Below are 15,985 nucleotides of genomic sequence, written 5' to 3'. Positions count from 1 at the left end.
GAACAATGTTGCTAATCTTTTTTGATATCAAAACTGGACAAACAGTTAACCAAGTTTACTATTTGGAAATGCTGAAAAAGCTGCGTGAAAAAGTTGGACGACTTGAACTTTTCGCCAACTCATGGCTCTTGCATCACAACAATGCACCAGCTCACATGACACTGTCTGTGAGGGAGTTTTTAGCCAGTAAACAAATAACTGTATTGGAACACCCTCCCTACTCACCTGATCTGGCTCCCAAGGACTTTTTTCTTTACCTGAAGATAAAGGAAATACTGAGAGGAAGACATTTTGATGACATCAAGGGTAATAGGATGACAGTTCTGATGGCCATTCCAGAAAAAGAGTTCCAAAATTGCTTTGAAGGGTGGACTAGGCACTGGCATTGATGTATAGCTTCCCAACGGGAGTACTTCAAAGGTGACCGTAGTGATATTCAGCAATGAGGTATGGAGCACTTTTTCTAGGATGAGTTCACAAACTTAATTGTCAGACTGTGTATGTATGTGTGTATTATTATATATACAATATTTGTCATTAATATATATATTTGTCATTATATATATACACAAGTCAAAGTTAATTTTAGTGAACACCGTTGCTCATGTTATCTCTATATTTTAGAAAGACTTATTTTAAAAGGATCTATTTTAAAAAATCTATTCTAAAAGCCAGCTCTAGTAAACTGACTGTCTAAGTCAGGGAAAGGTGGGAATCATATATACATATATATTCATATATATATATATATATGTATATATATATATATATATATATATATATATATATATATATATATATATATATATATATATATATATATATATATAATGGGGTTGACATCCTACTAGGAGCATGGCCATGCAAATAAATAACTAGGATATATGATGATGTGTCAAGGGCTATATGAGTGTGGCAGATACGAAATTGTATAGGAGTTCAGTAGTGCTAATGAGACATTCTGGCTGCTGTCATTAAGGAATGCTTCACAGAGAAGGTAGCATCTGATCTCAGCTGTTAACTATGAAGAGAATTGCAGTGAATGGAAATAGGAAGGGGGTTTTAGGTCAAACAAAGATGTAGAGGTATGAAAATGCTAGGTGTATTCTCAGGAGAAAGGCTATTACAGCTTGGAATCTCTACATCAATCTATTTAGATTAAAAGTTAAGATTGGAAAGTTTGGTATGAATTAGATTGTGGGTGACTTTGAGTTCAAGGCTAAGCAGCTTAAATGTAGTTCGGGAGGCATGGAGTATGACACGATTAGACAGGAAGAATTAGGTTGGGGAGACTGTATGTAGCAAGACGAATTGCTTGCTATTGTGTTGTATTGAGGGCTGAACCTGGGGCCTGAGCTTGGAAGATACAGCTGGTCATGGAAAGGAGGAGACAGATGTTGGACATTCTAGAGGCAGAAGTACTGAAATGTGAGGTCCAGGTGAATAGAAAAAGAGAAGTCTGAGACACATGAGATGGGAGGTTGCGTTCTGTCTTACAGAACTGGGTGTGTGAGTCTAGTTTAATGTGTATACATGTTGGGGCACAGAGGGGCCTGTTTTGGGAGATGAGAGCCCTACCTGCACTTCTTCAGTTCTGACACACATATTCTTCACACATTACGTTTCTGAAATTAGAATGCCTCTTACCATCTGCGGGTACATTTAATGTGGAAGTTTTTCTTGAAAAGTAGTTAATAAATTAATGGTGCATATTGAAATTGATGGCATCTTATATCAAACAAATAAAGTATCAAATGTATATTGTTATTGTATTAGGTTTTCCTTTCAAGCTACAAATGATTTAATACTCATTACAATTAAGCCAAACAATCCAGTAAACATAAATTACATTTAAATATTAAAAACACAGTAAATATTATTCATCAAATAGCTACATTGCCCAAAGTAAAGAATCACTGGGAGAATAAATCAACTGCTAGAGCTCTGGGCAGATTATGAATGTATTCATCAACTGCTTACTGAGCAGCTTTTATGAGAAAGTCATTCTTCTAAGTGCTAGAGGGATACAAAGATGAATGAGAAAATAATACTGTCTTGGAGTGGGAGTGGGGCAGGTGAGCTCACAATTTATTAAGAAAGAAAAGAGAGGTAATTTTAGCAAGGCAAAATGTGATTCATCATAAGAGAGATCCCCAAGATGTACTTTGGATGCTCTGGGGAGGTGATGCTCAAATCTGCTTAGAGGTATCAGGCAAGGCTTCATGACGGATGTGACATTTAAGTAAGGCCAGGGAGAATAGGTAGGATTCCTATAGATAGAGGTGGAGTAGGTAAATCCAGGTGAACAAAGTGTTGTGGACAAAGGGAAGAGGTTGGAAAGAACCATGTGTATTCAGGGAACACAGCAGTCCAAGGTAGCTCGAGGGCAAACTCTGAGCCATCATAAGAATGCTTGCAGGAAATATTTATTGAGCAATCACTATGTGCTGAGTACTGCTATGTTTTACAGTACATATTATATGTAGTTTAATTGATATGTAATATAATTGATATTATATGTAGTATAATTTGTCCCATTTTGTAGCTGAAGAAAATTAAATACACATAGTTAACTGACTTGCCCAAACTGAACCAGTTGGCCTTACTCCTTTCACAAGCAGTAATCATGTAAGAGCGCACACAGGGATATGCAGCTATAAAAATGCTGGGCACAGGCCAAGGGAGGTGCTGCAAACCATGGGAAGGAGTCTGAAATTTATTCTGTAGTGGGAATTATAGCGTTTTCTGGATTTAGAACACGATGTCACCAGTGTTTTGATGTTTGTAATGGAATTTGATTACAATGGTCTTTAGAAACATGGTATCAGAAGAGTATAGGTTGTGTGTCAAATTCTAGCATCCTACAGGGGACTTTAAAGACCCTTAACTTTTTATAAGACTTTACATTATCAAAGATCTTTTTCATTTTTGATGTCATTTATTTTGATCTTCACAATGATGTGGCATTTCTCCCTGCACTGGGTATATTGGGAAACGTACCCCAAACTGGCACTGACCTTGCCAAAGCCTTAGGGCTAGTAGGTGGTAGAGCGAGGGAAGGAAACAAGACCTTCTGGAGTCTACATCGTTGCTGCTTTTACTCAATCTTCTCTTTTTTTCTTTGGTCTTATCTCAACAGTCTGCTTTTTCCAATTGGAGATATAAATGGGCATACATATGGTAAATGATGGGTTTGTTCAACACTGGAAATAAGTACCCCTAAGTAGAATTTTTATCTGACAAGAGAAATGGGCCATGCTCTGGTTCACAATGGCAGGACCACATGGTCAGGTGTCCAGGGAGGCAGTAGCTTCAGTATTTTTCCATTGGTGAGGAGGAAGCACTCCCAGCTGGCAGCCTCTGGAAACTCAGTGTCTGGACTTCATGGCAATTTCTCCAGGCTTCTGGTTTGGGAACAAGGCCAGCTGTCCAACTATCTTAAATAATTCATTTCACAACTTTTTGCCCCTCCTCTCAGCTTATTAGTAAAGTAGAATGTTCACAGTGCTTGGTTAAAGAGGAAGTATCACTGATTCTAAATTTAGCACAATTCATTGTCATATACCATGTTTCCCGCAAAATAAGACCTAGCCGGACAATCAGCTTTAATGAGTCTTTTGGAGCAAATATGAATACAAGACCCAGTTTTATATTATATTATACTATATTATATTTTATTATATGGGTATATATTATACCCATATAATATAATATAATATAATATATAATATGTATATTATTTTACTATAAGACCAGGTCTTACATTAATTTTTGCTCCAAAAGATGCATTAGAGCTGATTGTCTGGCTAGGTTTTATTTTCAGGGAAACACGGTATTTGTATATAAAATTTTAATACTTGTTATTTCAAAGAACTTCCACTGCGTTTTGCGTCAATATCCAGACCAAAGAGGTGCTGAATAATCACCTGCTCTTGAGATTGACCGCACATTACGCTTTTATTATTGTAATAATATCTCTAAATATAAGGAAGAATGGATATTGTATGGGTTTTCTGGGGCTGCTGTGACAAATTACCACAAACTTAGTGGCTTAAAACAACAGAATTTTTTCCCTCACAGTTCTAGAAGTTTGAAATCAAGGTTGTCAGCAGGTCCCCACTCCATCTGAGACTCTAGGTAGAATCCTTCCTTTCTTGGTGGTGGCCACTGATCTTTGATGTTTCTTGGTTTGCGTTAGTGAAGCTTACAATCCCAAGTCTGCCTCTGTCCTCACATTGTGTTCTTCCTGTATGTCTGTCTTCGACATGGCACTTTGTTCTTCTTATAAGGACACCAGTCATAATTTTGGAGTAGGCCCACTCTAAGACCTCATCTTAACTTGGTTACATCTTCAAAGACCCTATTTCCAAGTAACGTTAAGCTCACAGGTACCAGGGGTTAGGACTTCAACATATTTTTGGGGAGACACAAAAGCCTTAACATATAGAAAGCAATAATTGGCACTATTCTTTTTATTATGGTTAACTTTATGCAGATCATTATCACTTTTTTTCTGGATTTTAAACTTCTTAGGGGTATGAGCTGAACTACAGTAGAGAAAATATTTTTTCCCTCTTTGGTAAATCCAGAGTATTTGTTAGAATATTTGTTTTAATTGCTATCATACTGAGACTTTTTTTTTCTCTCTCTCTCTATCTTTCCTACTGGATTCTGATCTCCATGAGGGAAGGGATTGTCCACAGTATTAGCACAATTATGGAAATAATTAGCATAGTGGTTAAACTTGTCATCCTTGGAGATGGATGATGGGGATTCTAATCTTGGCTGTCCTAGGAATTAGCCGCGTAATGTTAAGCAAATATGTTAGCCTCACTACCCTCATCTGGAAAACAATGATAAATATAATACTATTCTCATGTTTTTACAAGATTAAATACTTTTAGCACATTGACTAGCTGTTACTATGATTATATACTCAGTAACTGCTTGTAGAATTTAATTGAAGGAGAACAAGTAGTCTAGTCATAGCTCCGCCATTACATTACTCTGTGTCTATGGCAAAACTGTTACAATTTCTAGACCACAGTTCTTTCACCTAAAAATTAAGGAAGTTAGAAGAGGACCCTGAGGTTCCTTCTGGCTAAAATAATGTAAATTCAGCTAAGATCTTCTTCTAATTTCAAGGACATTTATGTTATATATGGACAGTTCTATATATAATTTATTCCATTCATTACTGAAGACCCTCACTACTTGTATTATGTCTTTATTTGACTTTTTAATTTTAATTCAGTGAAGTTAAGAACTATTTATTGATGCTCAATGTCAGTCAGGTTCTCTGCTAGGTTATGGATACATAGAAATTACCAAAGTACTGTTTTTACCTATATTAATTATATTTGAATTCAAATAAACTGAGATTTCGTGCCATTTAAAATGTTTTAAATTGTCAGGGATAGAAATAAAATAGAGGATTCTAATATTCTAATAAGTTATTGCTCTTCTGTGGTTTTTTTCTAGTGCGCCTGTTTGTGTACACACACACACACACACACACACACACTTTTTTCTAGACTCTGAGAACAAAATGGAGAAGGTGAGGAGCATTCCACTAGTTGCTTTCCACTAACCTTTCTCTGCTGATCCTCTTACTTTGTCAAAGGCAAGTCCCATACAAGTTGGCAGCTCTGGGTGATGAGCAGATTGGAGGGGCACCTATCCAGGAACTCCAAGGTGAGAGCTCTCTCCTGAGCTGTTCCATGTGGATGTGGCTTGTTTAACACTTTTAGCCATTCAGTTGGGAAGAGTTGGGACCTAACTAGTAGGTAATATTTGAGAAGAAATTTGAAGAGAGAGAGAGAGAGATGGAGAGAGAGAGAGAGATGGGGAGAGAGAGAGAGAGAGAGAGAGAGAGAGAGAGAGAGAGAGAGAGAGAGAACAAGATAAGATGGGGGAGGAGTGAGTGTTTCTCGCTGAGGGAAAAGTGAGTACAAAAGCCCTGAGGAGGAACTGCTTTCTGTTGGAGGGTTAGAAGGAAGGCCAGCATGACCAGGATGTGGTATACTTTGAGGTCATTGGTTCTACTAGAACATTCAGGACGTCAAACAACAGGCCAAGAAGTTTGGATTTGATTCAAAGGCCAGGGGGAAATCACCTAGATCTCACGTTGGTCCAGCTATTTACACAAAATTACAGTCCCAAACAGGTTTCTCGCTTTCTAAGAAGTTACCTTCTAAAGCCTTAAAGCCCTTCCTAATTCTATGGGGTGGCATTACCCAGGCCCATTGTGCAAGTTAAGTACGAGCTGATCACTGAGGGTGACACAGGGTATTAGCTAAGGGAAATGGAAAGAGTGCTGTCACTTGTTTATCTTAAATTTTGATAAGAGACTTGAATTTTGAAATGGAACTCGGTGTGTGGTGGGGGAAGGGAGGGGTGATAAATGACTAAGGAGAACTGAATTAGGCAGTTGAGAACTGCTTTGAAAAACAGTGAATTTCAATAGGACAAACCAATGCCCTTTACCTCCATAAAAATTACAGGCCCATGATTGTGTTACTCTCCTTTCCTGTATTATTTTGTGGAGACTTTCAGCAGTTCTTTTTGAGGAGGAATTTTACTTGGTTGAAAGAAAATAATGAAGAAATATGAAAGAATTACCTAAAAAGATGAAAAAAATCCCATTAAAAAGTAAAAATCTTATGCTATAAACTAACACCAAACATCCAGTGGATAGACGGAAAATTTTCATTAGTAAGCATGAACAACAGTATGACTACTTATAAAATCATAAGACATTTTTATCGGCAAAATGTGATTGGCTTTTAAAAATTCTCTGTGAATTACTAGTATTTTTAAAGTTAATAAAATAATATATGAATGCATACTATTATAAAAGATTCAAACCATATATAAAATAATTTTTGAATATCTTCCTTCACACCCCTCCCCTCTTTTTTCCACAAGTCCTTCAAAGGCAATCACTATTATCAGGTTGACGTATATCTGTGTCCTCTTTTTTTTATGTCTATACATGTTAGTATACGTATACATATGTGACCTTTCTTTCGAAAGAAAGCATAAATGGGATCATATTATGCATTTTATTCTTCTATCTTTTCCCTATGTTGTTTTAAAGATCTTTATGCATCTAACTGTTTATTTTATACCTTCTAATGGGTACAGAGTATTCAACTGACTTAAATTATCATAAATTATGTAGCCACTTCTCAATTGATATAAATTTAAAACTCCTATTTTTCACACTGAAAAAAATGCCACAAGAAGCATTCTTGTACTGTTTTCTGTACATATAAGAGTGCTTCTGCAGGGTAAATTCTTAAAAGTAGAATTCCAGGTATGCATGTTTTAAATTTAAACATTGTCAAATTATCCACTAATGAAGCTTTATTGATTTATATTCCTGCAAACTTCTAAGAGCCTATTTACTAGTAACTTCACCAATACTGCATATCACCAATTTTTATTTTTTGTTCATTTGGTGGACTAAAATTAGTAGCTAACTGTTGGTTCAAGTTTTACTTTCCTGATTACTGATAAATTTGAGCATCCTTTAATAAATGTATTGATTAATATTTCTTCTATAAATTATCTGCTCATAGCCTATGCTCATTTAAAAATACTTTTATGGAAAGTATAATTTTAAGAACTCTTTATATATTATGGTCTTTAATCAAATGTGTATTACAAATAATTTCTTGCTATAGGTCACTTAGCTTTAACCTATGTATATATTGCCTTCATTGAACAGAAGTTTTTAATCATTATGTTGTTAATGCTCTCTGGATTTTTATGTATTGTTAGAAAAGTCCTTCCCAACCTAATCTTACTAAAATATTCTGTATTTTCTGATATATATAATTATTTTGACATTTAACTCTTTAAGCCATCTGGAATCTATTATTACGTTGTAGTAAGAGACTATGACTTAATTTTTTTCCAAGCAGGTTACCATGGATTGGACATGGATATGTTTTGGGATTCTTTATTCATTTGACAATATTCTTTTTCTTGACTTATTCTATTTGACAATACAGTTCCAACTCTTATAATATTTTTTGACTCCCAAGTAAGGTAATTTTCTCAATGTCCTTCCTCACCTCCATCCTCTACCACTTTCATTTTCCAATTATTCTTGGCTAGTCTTGTGCCCTTTATTTTTCAGATGAGTGTAAGAATGTATTTCAAATTTTATCAACAAACAGACAAACAAATAAATAAAATCTGTGGGTGTTTTGATTTGTAGTACATTAATAATTTAGAAAATTTGGGGATAATAGACAGCTTTTACAAGAAGGACTCTTCTCATGGGAACACGGTATTTCTTTTCCTTAGTCTGGAGTTTATAATGTTCATAATATCTTAAAAATGCTAGCTAGGTTCATTCCTTTTTTATGACTTTTGGGTTATTTTGATAGTTTTATTTTCCCCATTATTACCAGTCCTTGTCATCCATTGCTGCTATTTGAGAAATTTTTTATTTTTTTATTTTTATATGTGTCCATTGAATCCTATACTTAGGAAAACTGTCTTATGAAATCTGTTCTCTAGTGGATTGTCTTGGGTACTCTAGTTATACAACCATATCACCAACAAACCTTACAAGTTTTTCTCTTTCTTTACAAATTCTATACTTCCTATTTGTGATGTGGAGTAAAACAGTGACAAATGGCGAGGGTTATTGTCATCACTGCCTTCCTTCTCCTATAATGGAAACACATTTCAACTTTTAGGATGATACTTAGTGGGTGTTTCTGGCAGATACCCTTCATTATCTTAAGAAAGTTTTCCTTCTATCCCTAGCTAACTTGGGATTTTTCAAAGCAAAGATGAATCTTGATAGCTTTAGCATCTATTGCATTGAATTTTTTCTTTTTTTGTGTTAATATTTTATATTTTAATGTTGAACTACCTTTGTATTCCTTGGATACACCCTACTTGGTTGAGAGGTATTATTTTTCAACAATAATGGACACAATTTGGTATTTAAAGTAAGACATTTGTGTCAGAAGTAATAAATTAGATTGTCTTAATTTCCTCCCTCCTTCAGCTTCCTTCCTTCCTTTTTTCCTTCCTTCCTTCTTTCCTTCCTTCTTTCTTTCATTTCTTCCTTCCTTCCTTCCTTCCCTCTATATCTAGTTTAGGATCAGATTAGTTAGCTTTACTGTGCTTTATGCTGTGGGATAATTAATATAAGACATCCCTACCTTGAAAATTTGATATAAAACTGACAAAACCACCTGGATCTCTCATGACCTTTGATTACTTTCTCCATTTTTTCTATACTTTTTGGTCTCTTCATGATTTCTACTTCATCTGTCTCTCTCTGTGTCTCTCACACACAGGTAACTTATTGATAACTGTTTTATTTTATTGTCCAAATGTTTAAGATCCTGCTCTTTGATTTAAATGGATTTGAATGAACTCATTTCAATAAGTTCCCCTATATTCAAGTGGAAACAACTCACTTTATTAAATTTATATTAGTAGACTTTGCTGATATTATTTATTTATTTTATGGTTGTTATGGAAGTAAAAATATATTTCTTGATCTTTATGTTTATACTTGGTTAGACATATTCCTAAATACTTTACTAATCAAGTAACTTTAAAAAAATAGCTACTTTCTTTTTTTGTAAGATAATAGTCCTCAAGCAAAGTAAATAAAATACTCTGGTAATAAGTGGCCAATCAATAATATGTCTCTTAGAGCCTCAATCTTTTTTTGAACATCATCTCCATAACGTAAAATAATTATCTTAGGGTGAAAATTTGCTTCAGTTAAACTCTTTCCACTTTTGTCTTAATAAATTCATGAAGAAAAATTGCTTTAAAAGAGGTTTAGACAAATCCAGAATTAGGAATCCTTTGACTACTGATTGTACTAGTTACTTTGTGTTTATGCTTAAAGAGAGTTTTTACTATTAAGGTGCTATCCCTCCAAAAGAGAGCCATGTCTGTGGAGGTTGGGGAACTCATTAGCGATGCTTTCCCACAGAGGGACTTAGTAGGCTGTTTTTCTTTCACAGGGTTTGTTGATTCTTTTTTGTCTTTTATAAGCCTGTTGTTCTGATTCATCTTTACTGTGTAGTCTAAGGAAACCATGTGGTATGAGAAGGAACGCAATATAATATAAAACAATTCAAAGCAGAGCTACTGTGGCTGAATCCATGGCTCGGGCTCTCAGAATCCTTCTCTCATGCCTTCTTTCTCCTCCTCTTCCCCAGGTAACTCAGAGGATCTCCTTGCATTCTGAAGAGTGCAATTTTAAAATTCGTGCAGAGACTGTCTCCTAAAGACTCAAACAACTGTGTACCTGCAGAGCATTTTGTATAATATAAATGCATTGACAAGTCCATGGACAAAAGCCATCTTAACAGCCTACTTACATCCAGATCATCTCCAAGGGCCCCACCTATTACTTTAAACCTTCAACATGAGCCCTCTTAGAGATCCATCTCTTTCCTAAGCCTATCATGTTCAGAGTACTCTCCCTGAACCCAAAGTAGATAAAAAAGTAAGCACATTTTTTAAAAATGCAGTTAATAATGTTTCTATGTGATAAATACACAAAATGAATGTATCAAAATATTTACTTTTGCATTTAAATGAAGGCTTGAAAATACTTTACTAAGTGGATTCATGAAAAACTGATCTAGATAATCTACTTAAGGCCCCAGGTGAATTTAGTGGCTTAATCTTTTGGGTGATATTGTAATCCATTCATACCTTCTTGGTTTGATTGAATTAAACGTCAGCAGTTCAGAAAATTGTTTCCTTGTACTAAAAACATAATGGATATGATTTATTGTTAACTATTATTTTATTAGGTTTAAAGTTTTGAGTGTATGTGCTGTTTTAAATATGTATGGCATAACTGTGAGCTAATATTTGGTTTGCATTCACATTAGGATTTCTAATACAGGGACTTCATGACCTCTGTTTCTTTTACTTCCCTTTCCTGAGCTGACAGTTTTTCAGATCCAGTCCTGATTGTAGAATTTTACTTTACCCTTTTCTGAAGAAGACTACTTCTTTTTGGGGAATGCTCTCAGAATCCCAATAACCCACACTGAGTGTTTGAGGAAGATGTAGACACCCATTCACCAGCCCGAATAAGGTGAGAATAGGACAAGGCAGTTGTCACAGTTAGCGGGCTTTCATATGTGAGAGTAACCTTACCAAATTATATTTACCTTATATGAATTCAAGCATAAAATATTCAAATATTATTTCTGTGACTTTAACCCATATTCTCCATCAGTCTAGGGAGCCAAATAAAGGCTTCCTGTGCCACTAAAGGCAAAAGCCAAAATAAAGTGAATAAACAAACCAACAAAACAAAACAAAACCCTGTAATATTCCAGGAAGCCAAATAAAGTGTTCTTGTGCAAATAAAGGCAAATAGCCAAAATAAAACAAACAAAATACTCAACAACTATCTTAACATCAGAAGGATACAGATGGTTCCTTATTTATTGAGCAACCACTTACCCTGTGTTTACTCTAATGAATAGATGAGTTGGGCTACTGGTAATCCAGAAACTTCAGACATTGGCTCTGCCAATGCTTTGCAAGCATGCCTTGATACATTACAGCAAAGATTTTCACATGTATTCTACCTTTAGACTACTCTGGGGTGGATGAGAACATCGTTGTCGTATGTATGAACATATGGTAATGAATAGGGCAGTTCATATAGAATTAAAGTCATTTTCTTTAAAGATTTTTCTTTTGAATTCTTATTACTTAAAACAAAACTCCATAGTAATAAATTTACTTGTACTAAGTGCTATGCGTGGACTATTTTATTTATTCCTCTCTACATGTTTTTGTTTTAGATATGTGAAAGCTGAATTTAGAGAGTATATTAGTCAACTCGGACGAATACCATAATGCCATAATGACAAATGCCATAGACAGGATGGCTTAAACAACATATATTTATTTTCTTATAGTTCTGGAGGCTGGAAGTCCAAGGTCAAGATGCTAGCTGATTAGGTTCGTGGTGAGAGCCCTCTTGCTTGTTTGCAGACAGCCCTTTCTTGCTGTGTCCTCAGATGGCAGAGAGACAGAGAGTGAGAGCATGATCGAGCGAGCACACTAGCTCTCTAGTGTCTCTTATAAGGACACTAATTCGATTGGATCATGGCTCCACCCTGTGACTTCATTTAACCTTAATTACCTCCTTATAGACCGTATTTCCAAATATAGTCACATTGGGGCTTAGGGCTTTGACAAATGACTTTTGAGGGGCACCATTCACTCCACAGCAGAGAGGTTAAGTGACTTTCATAGGGTTGTGTCATTGAAGCAGCAGAACCAGTATTTGAATCCAAGTAGTTTGGCACTAGAACCCCTGCGATCTACCTTCTTACAGCTGTTTAAGAGTCTTGTGGATGATTATAAAGTTGGCCAAAGTTGTCTTCTAGACTCTCCTACCTTTCTTTCTATGTTTCACACTCTATGCGTACCTCTCTCACCTGCTTCCATCGAATCTTCCCCATGTTTCAACTCTTCAGAGTTCATCTAATTTGTACTAAAGATTAATTAATTAGAAGAGTATTTGCTTATTTATGAACAAAATACTCCAGATAAGAAGAATATCCCCTTCCCCACAATAATGAGCTACTAGTTTTTGGAATACACAGTAGACAGATTTTAAAAGAGATTCTGTCTTCAACACTCCCATCACTCTCTACAGATGATTATAGCACTTTAGGTATGAGTCCATGGTACAAAACTTTTCTACAATTTAATTTTTCTTCTTTGACACTTTAAAACAATATTGTTCAATTCATTTTGTTAAATATCTACTGCTCTACCTTCTTTCTTTTATTAACAAACATTTATTGAATACTTTCTATATGTAGGGAATGAGTGTATAATTTAAAGATAAAAGATGGCCCTTGGTCCCAAGGTAATTAGAGGAAATTAGACATTGTAGAAACAGACTATGTACAATTAGTTATAATCTAAGCATAATATGTTAAGTCTAAAAAGAAAGATCTGAAAAAGATGATATGAAATTTCAGAGACTAAAGTTAAATAAGAACTTGGAATTATTATTTTTTTTAAATTTATTTTATGGGCAAAGAGGTACTCCTGAAATCTTTTGAGTATTTACATAGGTTGATCTGATTTATTTTCAGAATCACCTTTATAAAATAAGGGAAAGGATGAAGGGAAAGAGAGTTCAGGCTATTATAATTGTCCTAAGATAAATTCTACAGAAAAAAGAACTTGCAAATAGTAGAACACCTTTGTGAGTGAAGTGTTTGAGGCTTGAAGTCACATTTGTATGAAAGGATTAGTGTTACCCTACATTTTATCACAAAGGATAATTTTGATCGGGGGTGTTATTCAAAAAATTTAATAACTGGTATGACACAGGTCCTGACAACCAGAATAGGGAACTGACCAATCAAAATAGACCAGATTATAAATATATAACAAGTGTGATTATGCTGGTATATACTGGCTGAATATCTGATTTGATTCTGATTTTACAGCCATGTACCTCATGATGTGAAAGATTCTACTTGTTAAACACATTTTTTAAATTAAGTAAAAATAATTTGTTTTCCAAATTCTTATTTAAAAAGATATACTTCTATAATTTATATTAGTTTAAGATCAGTATGACACACTAAATCCATACAATTTTAGCAATGTTCTCTAAAACTTGTTTGTCAGTGGTTTATGTGTCTTAACATCAGGCAAGTCTATAATTTCTATTTGGTATTTTGAAATATTAAAATGTTATATAACTTTATTAAATTCCTAGGGGATAGATAGACTACTGTCCTTAATACTGTTGATTTAAGTCATGTACCTCATAGTCTGGAGATGTTTTTAAAATCAGCGTCTCTCTTTCTACACACATGTAAACATGTATTACACAAGTGTCTTTATAATTGACATATTCTTTAGTTGCCAAAGTTTCTACCACTTCCTTTTGTTTTACACATTTATGTTATATTATTTTACCCACCTGGTCCCTGAAGGCATATGTGTTTGTGATCCCTGATTTGGATCTTTATATGTTTTTTGGAGAAATCATTTTGTTCAAGTCATAATCCAATGCCAATAGTAATGAGTCATGCTGTGATAAGGTTTTAAAAATTCCTGAGGTAGCTCCATCTCTGGAAACACTGTTAACTCAGAAGATTTTATTACTTTTACATTTGGCAGGTTCCGCTTGAGCTGAATTCACCTTGACTTCCATTTTAGTTCAGAGACTTTCTAATGCTTTTAAATTCTACTAGTCACCTTCAAAATGATTTTGAAAAGCACAGTTGACTTTTTAGACTACATAAAATTCTTTTTAGTTTTTTTTAATTTTTGTTTTGATTATTCTTTTTGATTTCTGTTTTGATTCTTCCTTCTACTTGTGTCCCCTGCTCCTCCTCTGAAACCAGTTCTCTGAAAACTGCATGTCCCCAAAACCTGCCCAAAAAAGCATCTGTGATCTTGAGTACTTCATGATGGTGACCTTGGCCCATATTCACGTGTAGAAACCACTGGCAACATTCTTGTGCCACTGTGGTTAACCTGTTACCTTCCTGCCCTCTTCATTTCTCCCCTGGGACCACTTGCTGATGCCGCAGCAAAGTCCACTCTAAAATATGGCCAACTTTGTGTTGTAAATGGGTAGGTCTTCCCCTCCCCTTGTTCCTGGTAAAGATGATGGATAATTTTAGCCAGGATGAAGTATTAGAAGGGCAACCAGGAGAATGCTGAATGGTTACAGCCCAAATGGCACATATAATGTCTTTTTGATGAACATTAATGAGCTTCAGAGTACTTTGGGGAAAGTACATTACAAGGACTTTGTGAGAGAACATTGTGACTGGACCCTGTAATTTTTGCTTGTAGTCATGAGAACTGAATGTTCGCACATGCTGGCTTTTACATAGCACTGCTCGTATTAAGTAGGAAAATGGATGGGAAACAAATGGCAGAACTTGGGGAAGTTTTTCTTTCTTCCTTTCAAAAAAAAAAAAAAAGGCAGATGGTGTTTTGAACACAACTTGCCATAGAACATGAATGCATAAGAGTTCTGGCTGCCTGAAGGAGAATGAAAAAAAAAAAAAGTCGATTATTTTTTAATGGTAAAAACTAGCTTTAGGTTCTCCCAGGGGCTCAAAGAAAAACAGCACTGAGAAATGGGAGTGAACTGAAAGATAGCGTTTGTGTAACACGTACCTCAAACCACAGAAGTCACATGGGCTCTGTCTGCTTTTCTACTTCTCATTACTTGTCATAGGGCTATACTTTTAGCTTCCCCCGTCCTGCAAGGCCATTCAGCCATGTGCCAGCTGGAGTAATCTTTATTCACCATGTCGTTAAAAAGGCTCATGCAACAGAGCAGCAATGGCAATTTGGTGGACTACTGCTCTGGTCCATCGTACAGCTCTTATTCCATGCTCCCAGGCAGCTTTTCGATGGATGATAATAGAAGGATTCAAATGCTGGCAGACACGGTGGCTACTTTGCCTCGGGGACGAAAGCAGGTATGATTGCTATTATGTACCTTTTAGAGTGTTTATATTCTCTTGAGAGCAGAGTGATATATTTGTCCACCTTCATACTAAAAATCCTATTTTAGAGGCTTTGGAATTAATTACTAAGAGTATGGGTGAGAGAGAAGGTGAGGAGCCCAGAGACCTTGTATACTAGTTCAAAGATTTAAGACCATGCTAAAACATTTTTTTCAAGGCAAAACTTAAAAGAAGCTTGTTTTGCTCGTTTGGAGAGGTGTTCAGGTAAAACGAAAATCATTAACACATCAGACTTGAAGATGGTGAATATAGACACAATCAGTTTGAGAATTATTGATTTTTACCCCATACCTGGTATGTCTCCCATTGATTCTTTCCTTCCCAGCCTCGCTCTCTGTGTTTGATAGTCATTTCAGTTCATAATCAATTGAGAGTATGTTTTTTTTGAGGAGAAATTTTGTGGACTAAATTATTTTCAGCTTTGAGGCATGGGCCCATAC

General features: G+C 35.3%; 1 protein-coding gene across 2 annotated transcripts in view; it reads left to right on the top strand.

Annotated features, from left to right (window-relative positions):
- Window positions 1-15,985, top strand: part of CYTIP (cytohesin 1 interacting protein) — a 67,361-nt gene that overhangs the window by 25,988 nt on the left and 25,388 nt on the right. Inside the window, exon 1 of one of the 2 annotated variants that reach the window (XM_019727180.2) lies at window positions 15,238-15,497. The exons of the other annotated variant lie outside the window; for it this stretch is intronic. Coding sequence (XP_019582739.2) covers window positions 15,324-15,497 — 174 coding nt within the window. The 5' untranslated portion in view covers window positions 15,238-15,323. Of the gene's footprint in view, window positions 1-15,237; window positions 15,498-15,985 lie in introns of those variants that run through there. 2 annotated transcript variants of the gene reach the window in all.

This window comes from Rhinolophus sinicus, linkage group LG01 (assembly GCF_036562045.2).
Source record: "Rhinolophus sinicus isolate RSC01 linkage group LG01, ASM3656204v1, whole genome shotgun sequence".
Taxonomy (NCBI): Eukaryota; Metazoa; Chordata; class Mammalia; order Chiroptera; family Rhinolophidae; genus Rhinolophus; species Rhinolophus sinicus.
This window is presented reverse-complemented; position numbering and strand designations above follow the sequence as displayed.